This window comes from Clavelina lepadiformis, chromosome 6 (assembly GCF_947623445.1).
Source record: "Clavelina lepadiformis chromosome 6, kaClaLepa1.1, whole genome shotgun sequence".
In the NCBI taxonomy this organism is placed as follows: Eukaryota; Metazoa; Chordata; class Ascidiacea; order Aplousobranchia; family Clavelinidae; genus Clavelina; species Clavelina lepadiformis.
This window is the reverse complement of record NC_135245.1, coordinates 8,599,878-8,625,272: the sequence shown is the minus strand read 5'-3', so window position 1 is coordinate 8,625,272 and position 25,395 is coordinate 8,599,878. Positions and strand designations below refer to the sequence as shown.

At 34.9% G+C, this 25,395-nt stretch overlaps 1 protein-coding gene across 3 annotated transcripts in view; it reads left to right on the top strand.

Moving 5' to 3' along the window:
* LOC143461541 (meiosis regulator and mRNA stability factor 1-like) overlaps window positions 1-23,964 on the top strand; it is a 53,505-nt gene extending 29,541 nt beyond the window's left edge. For 2 of the 3 annotated variants that reach the window (XM_076959276.1, XM_076959278.1), the window contains 23 exons: window positions 4,141-4,310; window positions 4,388-4,508; window positions 5,799-5,833; window positions 6,123-6,181; window positions 7,499-7,596; window positions 7,785-7,957; window positions 9,072-9,128; window positions 9,203-9,307; window positions 9,447-9,495; window positions 13,052-13,163; window positions 13,318-13,412; window positions 13,486-13,617; window positions 19,126-19,271; window positions 19,343-19,476; window positions 19,706-19,908; window positions 20,621-20,866; window positions 20,971-21,119; window positions 22,042-22,126; window positions 22,207-22,313; window positions 22,411-22,571; window positions 22,667-22,779; window positions 22,928-23,432; window positions 23,636-23,964. In XM_076959276.1, the coding sequence (XP_076815391.1) occupies window positions 4,141-4,310; window positions 4,388-4,508; window positions 5,799-5,833; window positions 6,123-6,181; window positions 7,499-7,596; window positions 7,785-7,957; window positions 9,072-9,128; window positions 9,203-9,307; window positions 9,447-9,495; window positions 13,052-13,163; window positions 13,318-13,412; window positions 13,486-13,617; window positions 19,126-19,271; window positions 19,343-19,476; window positions 19,706-19,908; window positions 20,621-20,866; window positions 20,971-21,119; window positions 22,042-22,126; window positions 22,207-22,313; window positions 22,411-22,571; window positions 22,667-22,779; window positions 22,928-23,432; window positions 23,636-23,733 (3,153 nt within the window). In that variant the 3' untranslated portion in view covers window positions 23,734-23,964. The remainder of the gene's footprint in view (window positions 1-4,140; window positions 4,311-4,387; window positions 4,509-5,798; window positions 5,834-6,122; window positions 6,182-7,498; window positions 7,597-7,784; window positions 7,958-9,071; window positions 9,129-9,202; window positions 9,308-9,446; window positions 9,496-13,051; window positions 13,164-13,317; window positions 13,413-13,485; window positions 13,618-19,125; window positions 19,272-19,342; window positions 19,477-19,705; window positions 19,909-20,620; window positions 20,867-20,970; window positions 21,120-22,041; window positions 22,127-22,206; window positions 22,314-22,410; window positions 22,572-22,666; window positions 22,780-22,927; window positions 23,433-23,635) is intronic. The other variant, XM_076959277.1, reaches the window with a different exon arrangement.
* Window positions 23,965-25,395: the final 1,431 nt, after the last annotated feature.

Below are 25,395 nucleotides of genomic sequence, written 5' to 3'. Positions count from 1 at the left end.
ATAAACAAACTTAAGCTGTTCAAGGGACATATTAAAAAGAGAGATTTAACACATTTTCCCACTCTGCTAAAAGCCAGCAAAAAAGTCACCAGCATCACCCTGAATAAGCAAACCGTTAGATATGCGACACTGATTGAAACTCTTCAAGAAAACTTTGACGTCCGGTTCCGTGATCTTCGACTGAAAAGGCCACAAATTATGTTCCTCATCAACCCATTTAATTCTGAAACGAACTGTTTAAAAGTCCCGTTGGTCTCGGATGAGGGTGCGGCGGATTTGGAGATGATTGATCTTTGCGAGTAGGACCAACTGAAATTTGTTTTAAGGGAAGGGGCCATTGAGTTATTGAAAAGTGTGCCGATAGAAAAATATGCCAAGTCAAACAGGCTACACTCGAGATACTGTCAATGTCAACGAACGTCTGTGAGTCTGTGTTTTCTACCCTAAAATACGTGAAATAAATTGGTCAGTTCTGACTGACACCCATGTGATCGATTTGATTCGATTGGCAACTACAGAATACAAGCCAGGTTTCAACAGGATTGTTCAAGACAAGGATTGCTAGAAGTCCCATTAAGTACTGTAACACGCAAAGCAATAAATGACTTGTAAATTTCTGTCATTTTCATGTTGATGTGTAACATTTACAATAAACGTAGTTGAACAAAGATGTGTATGTGAGTGAGGAAGGGTTGGGGTGATATTCATGTGTGCCAATGTGTATGATGTGGCTCTTTGCGGTTAACACAATAAGAAGTGAGGCTCTTAGTCTCTGACTGGTTGGCCGCCCCTGACCTAAGAGTTACTCCTACGATACTCTTGCGGCGATACATGCTGGATTTTACCACTGGACTACTTGTACATATTTAACTAATACTATACAACCAGTCTTTAATTTTTTGGGGGGGTGAAACCAATTGTTTCGTCCATGGCAGTTGTCATGGCATCATGAAGTATCACCCAATGATCAACAATTGAGGCTGGGAGGTTTCTGATGCTTATCGTAATTGATTAATGCTTGAGATATCAGAGGGTCACGATGCTTAGCACAGTCAAATCAAAGACTGATGACGTTTGTTTGGAGGATGTATTGGAACTCCACAGGTCCTAATGTCAGGATATATAACAGGCTATGATGTTGTCTGTTTGTTGTTTGACAATTGTTGTCCCAACAATTGTTGTCTGCCCCAGGTATGGAGTGGATGATGCCCAGGTTTTTCCCGTCCTTAGTTCTGACTAGGACATAGTCAAGGATGTGCCACCACTGATATAGGGAATAACATTCATTTGGCATGTTGATAACAATGCATAATTGAAACACTAAATCTCCTTAAATGAAACATGCTCAAATGATGATATTTTTTATATTCATTGTTAATGATATGAATTGAGAATGTAGTTGAATTGATAAATGATATTGCCATTATCAAGTAATTAAAGGCAATAAACATTTGTTTGTGATTTTCAAAGTCTTGGATAATTCCCAGGTTATGTGTGTTATTTTGGTAGTGTGAGGTATCATGTTGATTTTTAAAGTGAGAGATAAGACCAAAAGCAAGTTGGTTTTAAATCAAAAAGTAGTTGTCAGTAAGTAAAGTGGATCAAGGAATTTTACTAATATGTAATGGTTAAGCAGTTATTGCAATAGGTAAATGGCAAAAATGCAAATTTGTTTTTTAATTAACAATATAAAAACAACAAACAAGACCAACACTTGTGCTTCCTCTTGATGAAAATTTCATGGGAAAAGTTATTTTCCCAAATGGATTTTGATCAGTTAACTATGAGTAGAACCTGTGAAGGACTTGGCCAGAGAGACCACACATGAATTCAAAGTGTCACAAGAGTATCTCGTGATCGACCACATCGAAGGCAGTTGAGAGATTAAGCAACACTAGCATGATATAATGATCTTTTTTGATGCACCTTAACAATATCATTGAAGTGACAGACCAAAGTTGGCTTGGTAGAATGGTTGGCGTTATAAGCAGATTGTTAGGGATGAAAGGATGGAAGGTAGAAAAAAGAATTAATTTAATAGTCAGAGGATGTTTCTGAGCCACCTTTCATCTGCTCTTTAAGTACTACAAAGCTGAAAAGGTTTATTGACTTCTCTATAAAAGTGCCACTGACCTTGCCACACACAAAGCATTGAAAGGGCTGCAAGAATGGTGAATGAGGCTTGTTCAAAGTACTTCTCACATGAAAGGAGAGATGTAGGAATCAGGGCACAAGAAACAAGCATGTGTCTGATGACCAGGAATGAGTCAAGCAAGATTTATGTGGTTGGGTGAAATTATATTGTTGAATATGTCCCATGCAGCTACACGGACAACTTTGTATACATTTCTCTCACCTAACAAGCATGCAATAAAAGTATAGATTTCATTTCAAATGGTTTGTGTTTATTTAAATATAACAAGAATAGCTATACTAAACTCCCTGTGACACTTTTTTTGAAATTTCTCAAAAAAATTCATCATTTAAGATAGAAGAATTTAAGTAAAATTAATGGTTGCCCAAAAGCATGATCCGTCCTATCATGTAATCACCAGCTCTTTTTCTTCATCTTGCTCAACGGTGATCCATCAATCTAAAGTTGTGTTTCTATTTAAAATAGATGAACAACCAGGTAAGGGCCTTTATCAACACTATTGCTGCAAATAGCCACATAAGAATGGATTATTTGAAGCATGAAAATCTCAAAATGACACCCAGTAAAGGTGCAGTTGGCTTTGGCAATAAGAGAAAGCACATCACAAAGTGAAGGTTCCTGCATCTTTGTTGTTGGAGTGGTTGATAATTTGTGCACAGCCAAAAAGTTGTCAGTGTCGGAAAATTGATTTGTGGATCAATGTAATATTAGGCGAAAAGTTTTCAGCCTTCACAAAACTTTTGAATTCCACTTGGGCTAATGCAAACCGCTTTAAGGCATAGCTGCTTAAAAGCATAACGGGAAACTGTGAACGTTTTCTTTTGATGGATTGAGTTCTTGTTCAGCATCCTATCATAGAATTTCCTTTCAGTGACTCAAATTAATTTGCCAACAATCCTGTATTGATCATTTTGTGTGATGATCATGTTGCACATTGCCTTGTGAATCGCTATACTTGATATGTGTAGACGTTGTCCAAACTTTTTCAACAAATTTTTGGCTTGCCAAAATTAATTTTCAAAACCACGATATACAAAGTCTTACATAAAGTTGACAGCTTTTCTGATTAATGGAGCTTGTTTGTTGATAGCATTGTGACAAAAGGTAGTTAATGACTTCAATAGAAAATCCATGTACCCACAATGCCAACCAAGCTTACCAGCTGAATGAACATCGCTTTTGAAACCGGTTAAAGAATTTGACGAGTACCTGCAGAATTTTATCGATTTTCTTTATTTCCCTGGTTTGAAAATGTTTAGTTCAAAAACAATAGCAAAATTATCAGCCAAAAACATTAATACCAATATTAACAAGGTCTGGGTTGCTGATAAAACCGTGGAGTAGTGAAGATGAATCTTGTAAGATTACAAGATCTAAGAAATGACTTGATGAGTGAGTTGTAGAACTTATTTGTTGTGTACTTATGTGAACCCATGTATTTTCAATAAGGGAGAAACTTCTTTTAATCACAGATAGGGACATACATATGGAAATTAAAATCACCACCATCACATTTTTTTATTCACTACATAAAATTATAGTGTTAAAGCATACCAAAAATTTGAAATTCATTTTAATCTAACCATTTGTATTCATTTTGTCCGTTCGCAGAGTTTTTATGCAAAAAAGCGTCAAGCGAATAACCGTTAAAAAGAGCATCCTCTTGAAAAAAAGGAACATGCAGAGGAAGTAAACTGGGGATTTTTTATAATATTTGCTATTGCTACTTTAATTAGCAGCATGTGTCTGCTTGGCGGAAAATTGCACGTCACATAGGTCAAGTACTCCTTGAATGGTGCGAAATAGCTAATACAATGTAAAAATCAGTCACAACTTCACCACAAACCAAATGCAGGCCAAAAATCTAAAAAATTTAAAGCAAGCATATTTGTGTGTGTGCTATTTACACAAATATTGATAGCCCACTTTCTACATACAGAAATGTAAAAACATCTCATCCATAATTGCTGCATGTTTTTTTCTAGGATGGTTTTAGTGATGTACATTTGCATGTTTCTAATTTACCCGTGACAGAAGATATTGTCACTATACAGATGAGATTAAAGCAATTGTCAAATAACTGTGGAGGAAAAGTATTGCAAATCAATCCTCCTTCTGCTATAATCAAATTTAACAATGAAGATTTGCTAAAAAGGTTCAGTTTATAGCTATACAATATTTTAAGTCTGTGTTATTCGGATTACCGCTAATTTACTGTTCATTATGACTTAGAGCGCTGAAGAGGCTGAATGGTGAAGATGTACTTGGATCTAAAATATTAGTGCAGAGAAAAAAAAGTGATTTGTCTGTGCATTCCAAGCACTTTACACCAAGACCAGGGAGCTGTTTTAAGGTGAAATCTTCTTTGCTAATTTGTTCTTTTCTCAGTTGTAATGTTAGAGCTACGAGAGCACAGATTTTGTTTGTCAAGTGTCAAACAATTATTCAGCATACCAAGATACCAGCCGTTTTCTGGCTTCAATCTTGTTTATGATTATCATCATTTCAGTCAATCAGAGCTCATGTCAGCTTTGTTCTTGTCATATATGTTTCAATACCTGAAATATCTTCGATAGTATTCTCATCACGCGATTATTTGGTCATAATGGCTAAAATATGGGAGGTGCGGCAGCATCTAGCTGTAACTCGCTTCAGATAATGAAAGCTCCTTAAACATAAAGTGTGTGCCCTTTTTGCTTAGGCTAAATGCCCCTGATAACTGCTGAAATGACATACAATTTGAAGCATCCTTCAAATGTGACATAACCGAGGTAAAGCCTTTTCTTCGCTAAGGGAATACGCACATTGTGATAAATTACTTTCTGACTACAAGTTGAAGTAAAAGGGAGAATGATTTAGTTTCGAACATGCATGACGTTGTTTTAAATATAAAATACAGGACATCTTCTCACCAGAACATTCTCTTTCGAGAACAAATTGAACAATAACACTGAAATTTACCGCTGAAAAGTGAAATTTATCACTAAAAAGAAAATCTAAATTGTTGTTTTGCTTTCGTGCTAAGCAGCGCGAGCCCCAAAGCAGTTGCATCGCCTGCGTCAGCCTCGTCCCAGCCATGACTGGTAACAATGGCCAAAATGAAGAACTTAACTCTGAAAAAGTTAGTGTCTTACCAACCTCCAGCCTCACTGGACCTATTGACTTGGAGATTCAGCTTTGCAGAGTTTCCTTACCGGAAAGTGCTCAAGATTATGGAGCTTATATTGAAAGCTGTTCAATGGCAGCATAAGCAATTTGCATAGATATGCTCACTATATCTCTCTGTGCGATCTTTCATAAATCGCCACATGCCGACTCCACTAGTAATGAATACTTTCAAGTTTATTTTCTTCAGTGTTTATGATGCCTCTTGGGCAATTAATGTTCACTGCTCTCGACATCTCTATCTTGTAAGCGTCTGCACACACACAATAGTCCTACGTGCTCACGCTGCAGCTGCAGTTAATTAGTTATTTATTAACATTTGCCATACGCTAACCTTTTGTGGTTTGTTATGAAATAATAGACTTAATGGTGGTGTTAATGGTATATTACTGCATCCCTTCAACATCTTTAAAGAATGAAATGTTTACTGAATATATTATATTCACCCATTGTATATCATATGTTAAAATTGTTGCAGATAGATTCCAACAACCATAATCATCCTAAGACTGGGTGAGTCCCAAATTGACAAATTAACTACTTTAACTTTAAACTCTATTTCTATTTGTAGCTTTTCGAGTAATGGAGTGTAATATGACATGCTAAACAAACTTTCTACATTTATGTGTATTATGTTTGAATTATTTTCCCTATTAGTAATGCATATTGGTATGTTACTTGTATTTTGCTTCCCCTGCATCAATTTTATTTTTGTACCCTATATAAGTGTTTGATATATTTTATTGACATTCTGTTTGCAATGAATGTATTAATATTTGTTTTTTGCTGCATTTATTGTTAGATCTGGAAAGAAAAATAAAGGACCACATAAAATCAATGCAGCAACTCCAATCAGCAAAGGTTTGTGAAACTGCTGTCACTGTTGTAAAACTTTAAGCTACATGAAAGAATTTTGACAGATATTTTTAATGAAAGGTGCAAGTGAATTGTTGAAAGCTAAGTTTGTCTTACACACAGGCCGGCATGGGAAGTGCTGGAAAGTCACACACGTTCTTTGATGGTAATACCGTTTGTTAAAATACTGAATTTGCCTACATTTTCTCTAAATGAGATATTTGGGGGTGTATATGTTTCAAAAGGGTGCTAATCTCTGTAGCTTATTTCTTTATGCAGAAAAATTATCAAAAATGCAATCACTAAATTTTGCATCTAAATCAGGCTTGCCTAAGACTGCGCCATATTAGAATATGGCAAAAATCACATATCAATATCACATATGTTTTTGACACTTTTATTAATTTTTTGTTTTGATCCGAAATGTTTGTTTGGTTTGATTTTGGTAAACACTTTCACTGCTATGACGGTCAGGAAACTCTGCGAATAATGACTTATCGACCAGATACTCTACTACAATTAACCTAGCCTAGAATGTAGTTATAAATGTGAGATCACAAAAGCACAACAGCTTAGCCTTAGATCTAGCGTTACAACCATTACACAAAAACGGTACCTACTCGATAATATTTTGTATTGCCTTGCTTATCCTAAGTAACATACTATCCCATTTTACATAACGTCAGTGCGCTGAATTTAACTGTTGAGTGATTAAATATGTAATTTTTTTCGGTCTAGGGATAGAAATTTAGTGTCACTGTAATCACAGTGTTCTTACACACGAAGTGACTATAGGCAAAACTGGGCAACCACTCCTTGAAAAAGAGTGTTGCTTACGCTCTCGCTCATCAATGAAAAATAGCATCACTCATGCTTTCGCTCTTGTATAAAACAGAGCGCTCTCATTGCAACTTCCGCTCTTCCCCACAGTCATTGGCAAAACATGTACTATTATGAAAGAACAAAAGTAGATAGTTTACCAAACAAGGTAGACTAACTTTGCTTTTAAAGTGCTGTCAGTTGCTGATATTTGGATTTGCATCAATTTTCATTAATTGTGTCACATCTTGTGACAACGCTATATTTTTAGATCTGGTTGCTAAGTTCGAAAATTCAAGCTTACTAATTAATTTTCAACTGTGCCGTTATTGTAGCCAAACCTGCAGGGACTACATTGTAAGACAAACTTAGTTTTGTATTATGCACGTAATTGTAATTTTATTTCTAAGGATGTATCATCTCACTTTTCTGGTAAAATCTAACTCTAGTCTTATTTTAAGATAGGAGCATAGTTAAAGCTTTAGGATTGTTTTATTTTGAAAGCTAACGGTGTCCAGCTTACTGTTACAAACATCGATTCTCATCTTGGTGCTAAGCTGATTCAAGAAACCATATGGAATCTCATAACGGAATACTGTCCGGTTAGTTACTACTATGAGGAAACTGTTCATATTCTTTGTCGTTTGCATTCTGCTATTTGTGGTAGCTTTCCTCGTTGTGATGAAGTTCTAAAATGAATTTGCCTTTCTATTCTTAACTTATAAGTTATCTCTAAATGTCTGCTTCTATTCATTTACTCTTATTTGAGTAATCTATTAACTGTTAATAGATATGGCAACTCAAAATACGTCCTCACAATCGGTTCACTGTTATTTGTGATGTCACTGTGCCAAATGTTGACTTTGCATCTTGTATTTTACAAAATCTCCATCGAAGAAAAATTGGAAGCAAACGCATTCTTGTTTCCATTTCCCAGCAGGCAGAAGATAAATCTATTTTAAAGTAAGGTTGTCTATGCATGGATTTTCATACAATTAAAGAATAAAAGCATGATTAACATGTATGTCACATCAAAATTAATTTAAATTTAGAAACAAAAAGACTAAATTAAAATATTAAATGCATTTTATAACTGCATTGTGTTAGAGTACTTGAGAATTTGTTAACACAGTTCATACAAACAGTGGATGGTTAACTAAATAAACACGAACCCAGGATTATGTTAGTCTGAAACATTTTTCCTCAAAAGGTTTAAATGCAAAGGCTGGTAAAACAAATAACAGCACTGATGTGATAAGAATTCATGGACTGGGAACACAAAATGGTAACAGCACATATCTCATTAAAAGATTAGAAAGATAAAAATTAATAAATTAAAAAGATAAAATTTGTGAAGAAAATAAGGTTTATGTCACCATCGCAATGTTTTTAAAACATACTCAACATAAATGCACGTAGCTAACTCCAGGTGGAAAAAAAATCTAGAAACTAAATTGACTACACCTTGACTAAAAGATATTGAAATCGAATATACTCAAGTGCAGAACGTTCCCTGGAGCAAAAGTTAAACTTCGTCCTAAAAACCTAAAACGCTTAAGCCCTCGAACAATATATGATATCTTCAATATACCAAAACAATTAAATGTGAAACTCGGTAATTGCTTTACACTGTTATTACAAAATGTTACTGAAAGAGTCAGACCCAGATAAATCGAGAAATCAAACAAAGACTGTAATTGCGTATTTCTAAGCAGCGGCTTATACCACAAAAAGCTGTACTTATGAGCCTAATTGGATTTCTAGCAGAGCCATAGACATTTTAGCAAGGAAAGGAGCAGCAAAAGCACAAAAGAGAAGTGAAACACTACAAATATCTAAAATGGTCATTCAAAAATGGTGTGGATAAGAGCTAAGGTATTATATGTACATGCTAGATTGTAACAGGAACCAAGAACCAAGAATTATCTGCTACAGAGTGCGCTCTTAAAAAACCTTATCAATTTGTAACTTGCTGACTAAGTTGAGCTGTACGTGTATATGTACAATACTATACTGTTATACTGTATAGTAATATTCTTCTAAATACAATAATTGCATAATGAAAATTGTTTTGTAGTTTTAGAAATTCCAAACTCCATCAGCCATATTGCCAACAGCATTTTCAACTATGCAGGTATAATTGTTAATGACATAAAGCTTGACATATTCTTGTCGTCGTCTTCTAATTATTATAATTGATGTTTGTAGTAAAAAATCAGTTGGTCCTGTAAAAATTCATCTTGGTCTGAGGGAATTTTCTGCAAAACTTCATACATTATTGCATTCTCATGATGGTTGTGTTTATCTCGATGGGTAAGATTCTATGTACTCCAATTACAAAATTAGTCTTTAATACTTTGTTTCATCATAAAATAAATATATTTTGTGGTGTATATATATGTTTTTGTGTTGTATTTATTCCATTCACATAGTAGATTCTGTCTGTATTTAGGTTTGAGCACTGTTATCAAGCTCAGTTTGGGTCATTTCCATATCCTGTCGTAAGTTTTTGTGTAACTTGTACCCAGAATGGCTTTTTGTATGAAACTAAAAGTGTTGGTTGTTTATAATTCTGACTAAAATCTTTTAAAAAGACGTGGCTCACCAATATGCGAGTCCTCAGTGAGAAATGTTTGGACACCTTTGTAATAAAGATTAACAAGAACACCTTACTGTTCCCTATATATTTGCAATACTTTACAAACTTGTCATTAACCATTAACTGCTTGGTTTTTTGGTTTGTTATTTATTTTTGCGTTATAATAATAAGTAATAGCCATGCATTATAATTGTTTCTCAATAATTTTGCTCAGATCTAACTGAGTTAGTCATTTGTAGTTTCTAAAAAAAGCATGTGCTTTTTCTGTTACCATAATTTGCCTTGATAAAGTTCACACTATGGTCAACGAAACATTTTCTATATTAAGCCTTAACACCGGCAGTACAAACTAGTCAATAAAAATTTTATTCGATGTTTATTTTCTCTTCAATTTTGTTAATAAATTGTTTTTTGAGCTTTTTTTAAATCAATTAAGCTGTAATTGATTTTCTACTATTTCTTCATTGAATTTACACACACCCAAAGATATCGTTGTTAATTCAGTATCAAGCATTAATGTCGGCTAAGCAAAATCATTGAACCTGCAGCTTTAGGTCACATTACATTATCACGTCCTGTCACGAAGCTCGATCCACAAAATAGAGCTACTTTCAAAATTGAAATATTTACAATTAAGAAATTGCTGCAATGGCATAGTTATGCATAATATTGCGTAAAATATTTGATATAAGAAACTCTTTAACTTCTCCCTGGAAGACTTTGAACATTTCAAATATAGGTCATGCTTGTGTGTAAAACTGTATGCTTTTGCATTGAAAATATTGGTAAAGAAGTTTGTTTGTTTGTTATAAATGTATAATAAAATTAACCAAAGTATTTATGTGAAAACAGAACAGGAACATCTGTATATTATTGACAAGTAACATAGATTGACAAATAACTTTGCTGAAATTTGTCGGTGTGGTGTAATGATCATCTATGGCCCTACTTTTGAGATTAGTTCAAATAAGCTGATTCCGTGCAAAATTCACATTTTCATGAAAAATAGTTTGTTTCTGTTAAACGCAGAGCTGGACAACTGCTCTTGTAAAAAGAGCGTCGCTCATGCTTGCATTCTTCTGTAAAAACGACCACGCTCCCGCTCTTTCTGGCGATTAAAATACATTTTCACTCCGGCACATTTTAGACACCAATCGCATTCGTATGTTGCAAAAACGTCAAATCTGCATTGTGAAACGTGCGTATAACTGCAATTGTAATTGCTTATCATTATTTGTTGTAAGTGTTTATAGAAGTTTTATAGAATCCCATGCTGAGGAGTTTTGTTTTTGTCACACTGACCAGAAATGATTAATGGACAACTAGAGTATTAAGAACCTTCTAGAATTATAGATGCCGATGTTCAACAATTTAATATTCTTGGTTCCACGACAATTAACCGTGGGAAATTGACCGCGAACAAACTCACCGGGGACAACTGACCGTGACGTAAATTTACCTAGAACCAACTGACCTTAAATCATATAATTTGAATAAACAACAATGCTAATTTGCGTAAAAAATAAAAATAAAATGCGTAGCGGTTGATTTGTGTCGCCGGCCAATTTGTTGCCGGTCAGTTGACCACGACCAATTGTCGCCGGTGAATTTGTTCACGGTCAGTTGACGTGATCCCAATATTCTTCACTTTAAAATATTGTTACACGTAATTGACAATAATTAAGAAATTTTTGTAATTATGTAACGGAGCTGCTGTTACAAAGGTTTGATACATACTACACAACCTACTTTTGGTGTAAAGTTATGCACGCAAAGCATCAATAATAATTATTATCTTTTTATCTGCATGCAATATCTGCACTTGCTCTTTGCCCACATTGCCGTTTTTTGAAACCGGGCAATAGCAGGTTTTAATGTGATGTAGTAACCATCCTTTGATAACCATTGCTATGACCGTAAATCGAGTATGGAAAGTATGACAGTTATACACTGCTAAACTGGTAAAATAATATCAGACTAAATGAAGCCCACGAGAAACATCGGTGTCACGTCACACTACGTTGATAAAGTTACGATAAGCATTTAAGTTTGGAAAAACGTTTGTCAGAAAATAAGTCCGATTAATAACGACTGTAATAAATAACCTTTACATTTCTATTTGGCTTTAACATAAAACAAGACAAAAGGACGATTTTTTCTTGTGACAGCCATTGAAAAGAAACACAAATTTGGCGAAATTGTAACTAAATATTAAGCAACTACTTGTGACGTTAACCTTCTTTGTAACTAAACAACAGTGATATCACAACATTACCGTAATACAATGCTCGGTTACATGAAAATTTTGTAATTACTTATGGTCACGTAAATTATGTAATTAAACTTCAATTTACACGCAACAGTACTTTCAAAGCATATATCAATTAAGCTATAAAAATAACTGAAACAAGAAGCAAATTATAACACCTTTGTTGCGAATAATAGCGAATAACTCCTAAAAAAGAGTACAGTCGTGGTTTCATTACAAAGTTCCATAAAACAGAGATGCTCTCGAGATCACTCCTAAAAAGTAAGAGTTCGCTCATGCACATCTCTGGTTAAACCTCATAACTTCAACTTTAAACAAAATGATAATTCACTTTACTTTGGAATAAGGTTACAGTAGAATTCTTTTATATCACCATTTTGTTTCGGTCCCGATTTTTTTCATACAAAATTCTTCGTTTATTGTCTTCAGATAATGTGACCACTTTTTCCTTCTTTACCGCTCTCTAAACCTGATCTGTGTACTGAATATAATCAAGCAAAGTGATCTTGTTTGTTATGACATGAGCATTTGTGGTTAGTTCCTTTGGCATGACATCCAGGATCTTTTCCATCATATTTTGATGATATTGCAAAGACTAAATCCTTGGTATAATGGTTAGAAAATCAATGTTGTGTTATATGATAGAAACATCACTTTCAGCACTGCTGCTTATGTGCACTACAATTGTTGATGAGTAAGAGAACTTTCTCAGACTGCAGCTCTCCCATACAAGAAGTCACTGGCAAAACAAGTGAGGTGTCATCCAAACAAACTTATACACAAGTCGGTCCTGGTTGGATTGGTATTGTTGACTCTTTCCTGGTTCCCCTTTCGCTTAACTGCTTTTTCCTAGGAATTGCTTCATACTGCTTGTACAATAAGATGTTTCACTCTCTCTAAATAATTATTTTTCAAGTTGAAAGAAAACAAAACATGTTACCCGCATGTCAAATGTGTGTCATAATGTCTCAAACTGCTCTAACAAGCAACAAATTTTTAGAGAGAAAATCACTGTTCCGTTTCAGCTGAAACTGCTCTGTTAAGCTATTTGCACTGTAACTCTCCTTTGTAAATGTTTTATTCTTATAAAGAGCAATACCATAAACTTTGTTTGTTCTTCCTCTTCTGATGTTGGTTTGTTTTCATTACGTTTTAGAGCTTTCATTAAAGTTTTGAATTTTAAAAACAGGGTGATGCTGGAGGAGTTTATGTCGAACATGAGATTTCTTATGTACCGGGTGTTCAGATTGTTCATGGATATATAAAAGCCGTGGTTTGGTCACAAGCTCACAGTGATAATGGTTAGATTTATGGTGTAGTTATATTTTGCAGTACATTGGATGATAGTATTCAATATCTTGTATAATGTTACTGTTTATTGTATTGTAAAGTACTTACAACTTCACTTTTTTAGTCACGTCAAATCACGAAATTATTTCTACCGTTCTAATTAAGCAGGATCTGATACAGCAAGCGAAGCTTCATCAACTTCAAGGTCAAAAACCGCAAACATTGTAAATATTTCAAAAGAGCTGATTGATCTATTAAAAGTAGGTGTTATTATATTAAGCCCTTTGTAGTGTCGTGCAAGAACTTCAATTACAAAGTGTTCTCTATTTTTAGAACTACTCTTCATGCTGCTTGCCCTATCGAGAGTTTAGCTCCTTGTATGAGCAATATTATGGTCATCAACTTCAGATTGGTGGTTTATGTGATTTAGACGACATACTTTTACAAGTACCCCATGTTATTCAGGTTTGTATTAGTTTTATGCCATAACACTAGTCTACTGTATTTAAGACACACCGCAGCAAAATTAACTGTGGTTCAGTTTGTTGCTTAAAATGTATTATGGTATCATGTAGGAAGCATCAAATTTTATTCCGTGAGCTAAAGAAAGTTTTCAGACGATTTAGTCTCGGCCATGATTCTTTATTTTTCTCCAGAGTTGCAATTTTTTCAACAATCACAAACTACGATAACAAGCAATTTACTTTTCATGCCCGCCACTATCCTGCCACACTGATAGATTATGAAACTCATTTGAAAATAAAGACTGTACTTGACATTTTCCTGGACTTTCCAAAAGCCTTCGATACTATACATTACCATATATTACTAACTAAACCAGGGTGGATCAAACGCTGGCAGCATTCAGCCTGTGTACAGATTTTGTGCAGTCCACGAACACTTTCATTACACCGTATTTTCCAGTGCAAAATCAGCAGTTTGTTAAAATACAACTACGTTTTAGTTTAATGCATTAGGTTAGCCCACAGGCCAAGATAAGAATCACATCATTAAAGTGCAAATCAGTATGTGATAAGTATGGAGTACCGGTAACAACGCTTTTTTTACGGCTAACTTCACAGAATTGTGTGACACACACATGCAATGATAATTCCTGTTTGTTGCAGATTCAGTCACAACAATTAGAAAGTATCAAAAAGTGCATTATTACTCATGCGGTAAAACATTAAGCCGATTAGATCTGTATATTCAGTCCTTTGCTCAGATTTGTGACCTGCAATATTGTCCTCAAACCTTAATGTGGCCGTTAATACTGGCAGTGGACCACCCTGCACTAAACTACACCATTATAGCATCAGAGGCATCACACTAAATTGGTTCCAAAGTTATTTGCAAATTCGACAGAAAACTACTGTGATCAAACCAATGCATAATTAGAACATGGATACCCTAGGGATCAATTCTCGGACTGCTAATAATTATTATTTATGTAAATGACTAACCTCATTGCCACAGACGATCGATGATAATGTTAAAACCAGAAAAATTTAACTAACAAACAAAGAATTTCCAGACATTTCAACCGAAGATTTATTAAACCCTGAGATGTTGATTGGGCCGTCCTGGGTTTGAATCCACTTAGGTTAAAGTATACCCAGAGTATAAGACCACATGCAAATCGACAAGGGTTGTTGGTTACCAGTGGTAACATGTTTTGTTGAGTATGGTGCTCATTAATCATTAATACTTTTTGAAGAAAATGGAAATCTTTCCTTAACGATGCCTAGATATGTAATCCAAAAAGCAATTGTTACATCACAACTCAAAAACTGATTCGGTAAACACAGAGACACTTGCTACTTGCATGGCAATCTCTGTGTTGTGTCATAATCTTTGATACAACAGGTTTAATAAAATAAGATAAGACAAGGGAACTTGCGTTAGAAAACTTTATTTGCAGAAAATTAAATGCAAAGAAACTAAAAAACAAAAACAACGTGATGAAGTTTCCACTTGTTAGGTTGTTAAAAACAGTGAAATGTTTGCAAGTGATTTGTTATTTCAAATATGCAAAAATTAAGATGATTTCATGGAGTCATACATCAGGGAGTCAACAACTTTAAGCATGATTCCTTTGCTCGTCAAGAACTTTCATCAAGTGCAATGGGCTAATTTGACAGATTCATACAAATCTTAGATTTTAGGCTGTCATTATTTCACCAGAAAAAATTGTCATTCAAAGCTATTTTTCACAGTTTCTTGTTAACCTAACTTAAATGTTATAGCATAGAAACCTACGCCTAATCTAAAGTACTTTAATTGATCCCTGAATCACTAAAATCAGGGTTTTGCATACCAATTCTCCTAACCTAACCGCCTTTCCTTAAACTGCGGGCTGCGTGACCTACTTTCAGTGAAATAGTCACTCTCTAAAATTTATTATTTGTTTACTCAAAAATCTGAATCTTTTTCAATTTGGCACATGCTGAGCTTCTTGGCATACGCTGAGTGTTTCCAAACCAGGCTGGTATACTCCGCAGTTGACTAGTATAAAGCTAAGGCAGTGAAGTGTATTGTTGTTGGATATGCACTCTACTTGGAATTTCTCAATTTGTGTATAATGTTATATCTTTTGAAATACTTTCTTAATGTGCACTGTTTAGCTCTGACTTTTCGCCCAAGTATGTTGGTGTGATTCAGTGCAATAGTTTAGTTCTACCATCCTAAAACACATCAAGTGTTTATGTTACATCATTTGATCTTAGATGAAATGCAGAAATTTGGATTTTGGAGGGATTGGTTCATAGGATTTTTTCCCATTAGTACGTGTTTTTCACAGTACGATGAAAGCTCAGCCAATGCTGGGCTTTGTAGTGTGATATCTCGAACCTAAATCCTTTGTTATACCACATTCTATGTTATATGAAAGCTATGCACTAGTTGTCAGCTTATAAGATGCCCAATTTTCCTGGTTGGACCAACTGGTCTTTAGTGTACATGTCGTATAGGGCAGGACTTCTTAAACTGTGGGTCACGACCCCATTTGGGGTCATAAAACAAATTTAATTTCTATAAATTTAATTATTTTTGTAAATTTCTTATTCGCTTTACTGTTTCCGTTACGAGATTCTTTTATTACTGTAGGCTACAGTTACTGTACTTCGGTGGATTGTGGGCACTTGTATGATATTGCCAGAGACAAAAATACAAAAAGACAATTAGAGATATTACAGCAAATAAATGGGTATGAAGCTTATAGGATGAGATGGATCTTTCACTGGCTTTATTATGACTTTTATTTTAGCCATTTCCTACAGCTTTGGGATGTGGTTAGTCTTGAGACAAATGTTAAGAAGTCTTAACTAACTGTCTGTTTTGTTTTTGCCATCCATGCCTTTTCCTGCACAGCTTTGGGATATGGTTGGTGTCAAGACAGATCTTAAAAAGCCTTTAAAGCCAATAGCCAGGTTTTGGGGCCTAACCTTTTCTTTTGTTTAGCACAGATGCTAGCTATCCCAGCAGCTTTGCCTTGTATCAGTGTTATTACTCTAGTCGCAAGTTTTTGTAAGGAGAATGGGCTGTTCGAGCTCGTTTTTCTTTTATTTGGCCTCGTTAATCAGGGTTTCAATTACCATATATTAGTTATGCTGCTTTTTTCCATTGAGTAGAAGTTGATGTGCAATTTACTCAACCGTGCACTCGATTGGTTTTTCGATCAAGGTGACTCGCTTTGATATGGTATTTCTCTTGCTACATTGTTCTTCATCGTTCGGAAACCAAACATCATGTTTACATCTGCTTCAGCTGTACTTTATGAAAAAAAGATCAGTTTGAAATTTTTCCGTGTAGCTGGAATGGCATCTCTTAAATGTTTTGCCTCGAAAATCTGTGTACAGCTTTTAAGAAGTTGGGGTGATGGTCCGTTGAATCCTTCAACTTGCCAACAAATGAGTTAAGGTCTATAGAAAACTTACCAGTTTTTGAAATTAAATCATCGTCTTTTGAATCTGATGGTGTGTAGAGTAATAGCTATCTTAACGAGGCATAGAAGGCGATGTAGGGTATGTGGGATTGAATACAATGTAGATTTCACACAGCTATTGGCAATTTGATCACTCAACAAAATTAGATCCGGATTTGATGATCCACCTCTCCAGTGTGCGCTGTTAAAGGAAGCTGGCAGCTATGGATTAGGCGCCGGTTGTCGTTTTTGGTGGCGAAGCATTTAGAGCACTTGGCTTGTAATAGTGCAACCCGGGTACGATTCCCAGTTGTGCTACCATTGTAATACCCTTGAGCAGGATATGAAGAACGCTTGCCCTTGTTTAGTGACCCCAATGAACAGTTTCAATTACCGGAAAGACTATAAGAAATATTTAAGTGGGCGTATTCCTAAGAGCTGGGTCTAAGTGGAGCTTCGTTCTTTGGAAGAATTATATATTAACCACATAAAAATTCTCATTTAGTTGCTAAAGCTCTGATATTATTTCGTTTGCATTGTTCAAGTTAATGTCAAAGTTCTGACAGAATGTTTTAAAACTGGTTTCAGAACAAATGTGAAAATTGTTGTTCAAAACAGTAAGGTTTTCAACAGCATTTCCAAACTTTCTGTATAAAATGGCATGGATTTCAAATTTGCGTTTCCAACGTGTCGTCCAAACAATATCAACGTTTCAAAACTTTGCATTTTTATAGATCTTGTTTTAAGCCAGTTTTTTGGAACAGCTTGAAAATTTTAATGTTTTTTGCATGCAAAACGCAATATGTTTCCAAGGTATCAACAGCGAAAACAAAGCAGGCACAGCAAGTTTACCGCACAGTTTAAATGCAGGAGAAAACTTGTAATGTCCATTCATGAAAGCTTAATGACAGAGATGTCCCAGCACCGTGAGGGTTATGTTTAGGCCTTCAATATTCTTGAACAAAAAAATTTAAAAAACTAAAGAAAAAATGTGTGTATTTATCGGAATGTCCACAAAGATTAGCCCAGTAACTGGAGCTCAAGCGATGAGAGATCATCGCAGATTTTAAGTTGTGCAAAGACTTTCCTCAGTGTAAGAATAAAGATTATGACACCATACATCATACAGCCCGCACAACCTTTTAATGTGGCCCACAATATAATAACATTTTTCAGTTTATTACTTTGATTTTAAATAAGTGCGGATTTTCTTGTGTATTACATGATCTCACTTTGTTGCTGTAATAATTCGATATTGGTAGTACATTCCTTCGAAGGTGACCTTTTAGGCAGTTAATTTCCTTTTTTCCTAACTCGGTGATATCTCTTATTCGACTATATTGCATTGTATACACGTTACATTGGTTACATTACCGTTAGTAAGCAGCCCGCGAAAACTAGTTTTTGTTGTTGCGGCCCATGTACGATTTTGAGTTTTGCAGGCCTGCCAAACAACCATCTTGAAATGTTTTCCATGTTATATTACAGAATGAAGCAACAATTCAATTTAACAAATAACTTTCAAAGTGTATTTTCATTGTTTTTACAAATATTAAACTCTAAGTACAGCAAAATTTTAGGTAAATGTCTTATGTTTCAGATATTTCTTTTGGCATCATAAAAACATTCTTCCAGACAATAATTTGAAGTACAGTGCTTCCTGGATTGTATTCGTACCTCGTTTTACTGGCAATCGATTATTTGATTATCTAATGAAACGACTTTATGACAGAACAATGAGTAAAACAAACTGTGAAGCATCTTGCAGCCTTAGCTATACTGTTTGTCTGATATAGGTTATTCTCATTAATGGTATTGTACTCACAGATCATCTTTAAAAACTAAATCCTATAGTTTATTTAAAATGGCTTCACGTTCTAAAGGCAATGTGACGTGTAAAAGAATTTTTTTATCTCTTTAGTAGAAGAATTTGATTATTGGCTACACGTTGTCCTTTGAAAATTTGAATTTAATTTCTAATTCATTGCATTTTATTAGTTCAGTGTGAAAATGTAAGAACATCAAATGCAAGAACTTCATATGCTATACAGGTTTTAGGCAGTTCATCTGAAGATCGCCTGATAACTTTGACACATCGAGCACAAGTAAAAAGATTTACTCAAGAAATTATTAAAATATTAAAAACAGCTCCAGACAGAGCCATGCTTGTTGCCCAGCTTCCAGACATGTATCATAAGTAAGTATAAAAGTATGGTTGTCATTACTACGTAGGTTAACAGTGTAAGTAAATATGTTTGTTATTTTTAGAATGTTTAACCGGCCATGGAACTTGTATGATTTTGGAGTGAATGTTCTATCAGATTTGCTGGATGATATACCTGATGGGAATATATGTATTTCTGGAGCAGGAGACAATGTTGTCATGTCACTACCTGCAAGAGGTATTTCAAGTGAAACTATGTGTTAGTTCTAAGCTTTGGATAAAATGAACTGCTTTTTCATTAACTTGATGGTTTCGTATACAATGCAATTGGAAGCTATTGTTTGGAGGATGCCGCATTTAGTTTTTTAAGAGTAATACTGTGGTTATAATGGTTTATAATGACACTATTTTGTGGCATTTCCTGATTTTTTGCATGGCTACTAAATTTTTTACTATCTTATATGAAGAACGCACATTGGATGAGATTCTTCGTACAACACAATTTTCTTATGAAGTTATTGAAATCTTGAAAACTCAACAAAGGTGTAGAATGTCCTTTACCGATTTTGTACCTACTTATCATCGTCACTTTGGTCGCCAGTGCAAGTTATCAAATTACGGATTTAACAAACTGATTGATTTGTTTGAGTCTTTGTCAACTATTGTGCAGGTAAATATTTGGCGGAGTGGATAGAATTGTACTTGTGAAGCATTTATCTGTACCAAATTTACCAGTATATTACAAATTACTTCTTTTTATGCGATTACATAGCTCTCGTATAATTAGATTTTGTTGTTGGACTGAAGAAAATCAATGCAACACTTAAGCTCAGTAATGGGTTACTTATCAATTGAACCCCCAGCTTTTGTGTGATTTCGGTAGATTTATATTTTCTTATTAATGGACATTTTCACCAGAACAAAGTTTTAGTTAGTTGGATCAAAAATAGAACACCATGCTCCCAATGCTGTGAACTTTGGTTCGATGCCCTTTGTCACTACTGGTGTCTTCACTTGCAATGCTTTAAGAGCACTTGCTCCATTTCAGTGGTCCTGATGAAGAGTTCGAAATTTGGGCAATAATATGAAAAAGTAAACCAACCAACAAAAAATGCATTCGTCCAAAAATGCACAAAGATAAGCTTGCCAAACAGACAAGTTTGAATTTTGCAAAGGTTTTCTTCAGTCTGAGAATACAGATTCTGATCGAACCAAAGTTGTACATTGGGCAATCGGTTAGTATCAAGGCCAGTGCTCTAACTATTACACTAGCCAGCCAACAGGGTGTGATATACACCCTTTTTCAACTGAGTTTTAATATTATATGATATGTGGATGTGCATCTCTTGTCCATTTTGAAAATCTGACATTTTTTACTTTAGACAGTTGAAGAAGGTACAGAAAAATATTTGCAACTGACAAAAGAGGTGCAACTGAAAGTTTTAACGTCACAAATATTGGGACTTTTGCGCCACCAACACTTGGAAAACATTGTAGATGACATGGGTATTCCACTAAATCGTCTTCAGTCCTTGTTTTCTCGCAAATATGGTATAGCACTTGTGCCCAGATATTATAATTGCTGCAGTATTGAATCTCTCATCGGGATGTTACCTCATGCTGTTAAGGTGACCGGTATGACTACAGAAATACGGATTGCATAGAGAAATTTAAAGCTGTACAAACGGTATGTGTGGTATTCAGAAAGATTGATTATTTCGATTTTTCCTAGCTTGTGAAAGGAATGAATGGCGAACTGTTTGTGAAACAATCGGAAAGAAAGCCTATTCGGTTACTCTGTGCTCAACTACTTGTCCTTTTGCTTGACGTTTCCATTGAGTGTGTTGATCTTTGCCAACTGCACCAACTATACTGGAGCAGGTTGTTTAGTGTAAAATTATTTCAATATTTAATTCTGTGATAGGTTAAATCTATAATAATGTCATTATGTATTCATGCTTTGTTATTTTAATTTTTTACATTTGTTGTGTACATAAGTATTTACATAAGTTATTATTAATAAACTGCGGTTGAATTGTGTTTTGGAGCTGGATTTTACCAAAGCAAGACTATTGGTCTAGCTCCGCAGTGTTGTAATGACTCGAGTCATTGACTTGGCTTCACTCAAGTCTGTTCGAGTCACGTTTTTGATTACTCTAAATGAAAAGGTTCTAAATGACTTGACTTGACTTCATGACGATTTTGTAGGCAAGAAAGTCAACTTTATGTTACAAGCTGTGTATTGTTCTAAAAAAATAACAACTCTCAGTAAAAACTACCAACACGATTAATTTGTAGACAGCCATGACATTATAGTGTACAAATTGATGAAGCGCATAATGTTGCCTTAATAGTTTTTAGGTGAAAGGCATTAACTTAACTTAACTTAACTTAACTTGAATCACAATTTAAACCGACTCGAATTGACTCAAGTCAGAAAAAAATTACTTGATTACAAGCCTGAGCTCTAATACATAAGGTCATGACATAACTGACAGAATAAGTGGCTATGGTATTCCAATATTTACACTTGAAGTGAAAAAATTCCAAACTAATTAACTCAGAACCAAGTTTACTTAATTGCAAGTCAGACACTTTATCCACTGTAACATCTAGCCAACTAGGATTAATGGCAGATTGGTCAGAAGTATTCATGAACACAACCAAATTGTTCACTATTGGTACTATCGGACATGAATGATTTAATACAAGTCACCACTGGAAATGCAGAACTGTGTTTGTTTTTGCGATATAAAGTACCTCCTTTCCCTTTAAGACCCTTCCTCTACCTTCTGTTTTGTAGATATAATGAAAATATAACTCCCAATGAATATGGGTTTCTTTCACTTGCTGATGTTGTTTGCAAAGCTTTGTGTGGTGTGGCCAAGGTACATTTGTTTTTAGCTAGCCTAAATTAATTAATGTTTTGTACATTTTTTGTGTTACTGATTCCCGGCTCTATCTGTAGTTGGAAGAATGTGACAGTACTCTTCTAATAAGTCTCAAGCCAATTTACCAACGTGCAAGACGGGTGAGGAACATTTTGCTGGAAAATGGTGGTTCCATGACTCTTGGGTAAGATCATCAATACTATTCATGATGAATACAATCATAGACATACTGTCAGAATGAAAGTTTATAACTCTGTGGTATATGTGTTATAATTTTGCAGAGAATTCAATCAAGAATACCGAGCTTTATACCATGAATCGCTTGATGCTGAACGACATGGATTTCGATCTTGCGAAGCAATGCTACGTGCTCTATCTGCGGTTCTTGTTGTCAAAGGCTTTGGCATTAAGAAGATGTTGGTGTTGCGAAATCATATGCAACGTGTGTATATTTTTTTAGATTCTGCAGTTTTATTTACATGATAGTTGCAGTATAAAAACCTTGCGTTAACCAGCTGATTACCGAAAATATGACAGATGGACCTTTGTCATTTTCTCTCAAATCATTGAGCAATAGCCCTTCTGAAAGTAACAATGGTGGTTCTTTGAATAGTATTGAGAAGAGTTATAAGTTTGAAGATCAAAAAGCGGTAGGTCATCATTGCATAAGATCTTGCTTGTGTAAACTGTAAACTATCTTTCATCATGTGCTGTAATTAAGCAAAGAAGTTTCATTCATCTATCAGTTTGAATTTCTGTTTATTTGTTCAGTACACGCTTTTCTACATTCTATTACAGTTAACCCCGGAACCGGAAAGTTTGTTGTACAGAGACAATTTTTCCCACAAAAAAGAATGGGTTTCTACAAATTTGCTCGCTAACTCACCGGTCGCGGAAGCTGCCTTAGTTTCTGGGTTATTCAGGCCTGAAGTGGATAACATTTCGCGACAACCTGCCATGTCACAAATGGATGCATGTTTAAATACTACTATTGAGCCTGTGATTTCTGTTTTACCGTCTAATGCAACCCACTCGGTATCATTTTCTTCAAATGCGGTGAAGGCACATCGCTCATTTAAAGCAACTCCAACTAATGCTGTTGACTCAAAGTATTATTTATGTTCCTACTTGGAAAAGTCTGGTGTTCACATACCACGAGGGGCTTGTATGTCAGACCCAAAAGCATGCGAAAATAATATTTCGCACAGACGTCGTGTAAGTTTGAGTGTGATCACGATGCCTAACGGTACAACTTCTATATCGTCTACCTCATCGCCGGAATCATTTCTATCCACGGATGATGGTAAAATTGCATAGTTATATTAAATTTGTTACTGATGAAATTACCAGCACAGCGCTAACGAGAGAATTAACACGTGCCCGTTTGGTCATTTCATGTCGGAATGTTTAACGTATTTGAATGTAAGCGGTTTAATTTATATTAAAACAAGTTTTTGGCGTTCTATCTTTACAGTTGTTTCTGTTTGATTGTACTATTCATTGCAGACTGTAAGTTCTCAAGCGATGACAAAAAAGTCTTTGATGGCAGCCCGTCCAGTGTACCACATTTAGCTGCAACCTTTCAAGCAAGTCCTTTTCACTAAATTTTGATGTCTGCTGTTAATATAGACCTACAAGTTAATTTCGCCGCTCGAGCAACCATTCTTTGTTTTTTTGTTTTGCTAAACGCACTGGTCGCTCTGAAATGTAGATTTATAGATTTCGTGTCCGTTTTATAGATTTGCATGTACTTTTCCAACTTGAATTTTTCCTATTTCCTGATCTAGTCGTATACTTTAGCAGAGGTTTTGTCAATTAAAAATAATTTCCAGCTATTTTATTTGTGGCAATTTTTGTGGCATATCCATTTAGAGATGTGTGCAGAGATCTGGATCAGTGTTTCCCGTAGGGGAGCATGCAGGTTAAACTTAAGGGTAATTTCAAAGGTTTTCAATTTTTTAATTATGCGCAAATAAATATAAAACCGGTAGGCCCGCTACCCACTGGGTGAAAAATTTCTTTGCTAAAATTATTCTTACTTATTCAGCGACTTACAAATAAAAAATGACTTTTTTGTCCCATTCAGCATAAACTTGGTAGATCAAAATTGGACAGTAGCCCACGTATGAATCATTAATAGAATTTATAAAACAAAATTTTAATTGATTTTTGTAACGTTTAAATGTCAAAGTTTTTCTTTTTTACTCTCGCCCAGAATACGATTTCCATATTCTCAAAGTGGAACTTTGCTAAACCTTAGCCCACCTCCCTATGTTAAAAAGATTTGGATTTGTCTCTTTCAAGGTCCAAACAAGTTGACAACGTTCGTCGTAATCTGTCGGCGAAATCCTGCGAAACTCTTGTTCACGTGCTGGTTACATTGCGTCTCGGTTATTGCAATGCTCTACTCTATGGCTTACCACATCAGATGCTGACCCGTCTGCAACGTGTACAAAATATCGCCACACGGCTGATTCTTCACTTAAAAAATCTGAGCACATTAAACCGGCACCAGGCGTGACGACGGTATAGCGTTACACGATATATCTAACTTGGAAAGTAGTATAAAGTAATGTTTTACCTTACAGAATATGGTGAAACATAGCCTAATTTATACATGTGTTTCCAGAAAATTTTATTGAAATATGATTTGATTCATTTTGCTCAACGCCCATACTTTTGTTAATATGCGTAGGTTTTCTAATCTTTTATGATTGAGTAATTAATGAAAACATTCCCAAATGAAATTATGAACGAAAATAAATTTCCAATCATCAGCAGCAGTCATTTTGAAATATCCATCTTCATTTAAAAACCTAATGTTAGAACTTGTGTTATGGCATGAGCAATATATTCATCAATACTTCCAACATATTCTTTATATATTGGGTGAAAGTAAAATTCACGATTTTTAGTAGTAGGCTAATCTCATTCCTCAAGTTTTATATTATTATATACATGTGAACCAGCGAAAAAGTGTCGATATAGGCGAATTCTACTGTATAAAATTTCTTTATATTTCCGGATTTTAGAGGTGCAAAACACATTTTAATTGTTGATAGTGAAATTCCAGATATTTATATTATACGTGTTCATGGCGTTGCTACAGGAAAATTTAATATTAATCATATATCTACGCAGAAGCAGAAAGTAAAATGAAGTTTGCTAATTCAAAATACAATCGAATCTATGTTGGTGTAAGGTCATAAAAACACTATATTTTGAACAAATGAGAGTAAATAGAACAAAGTATCAATCAACAGAAA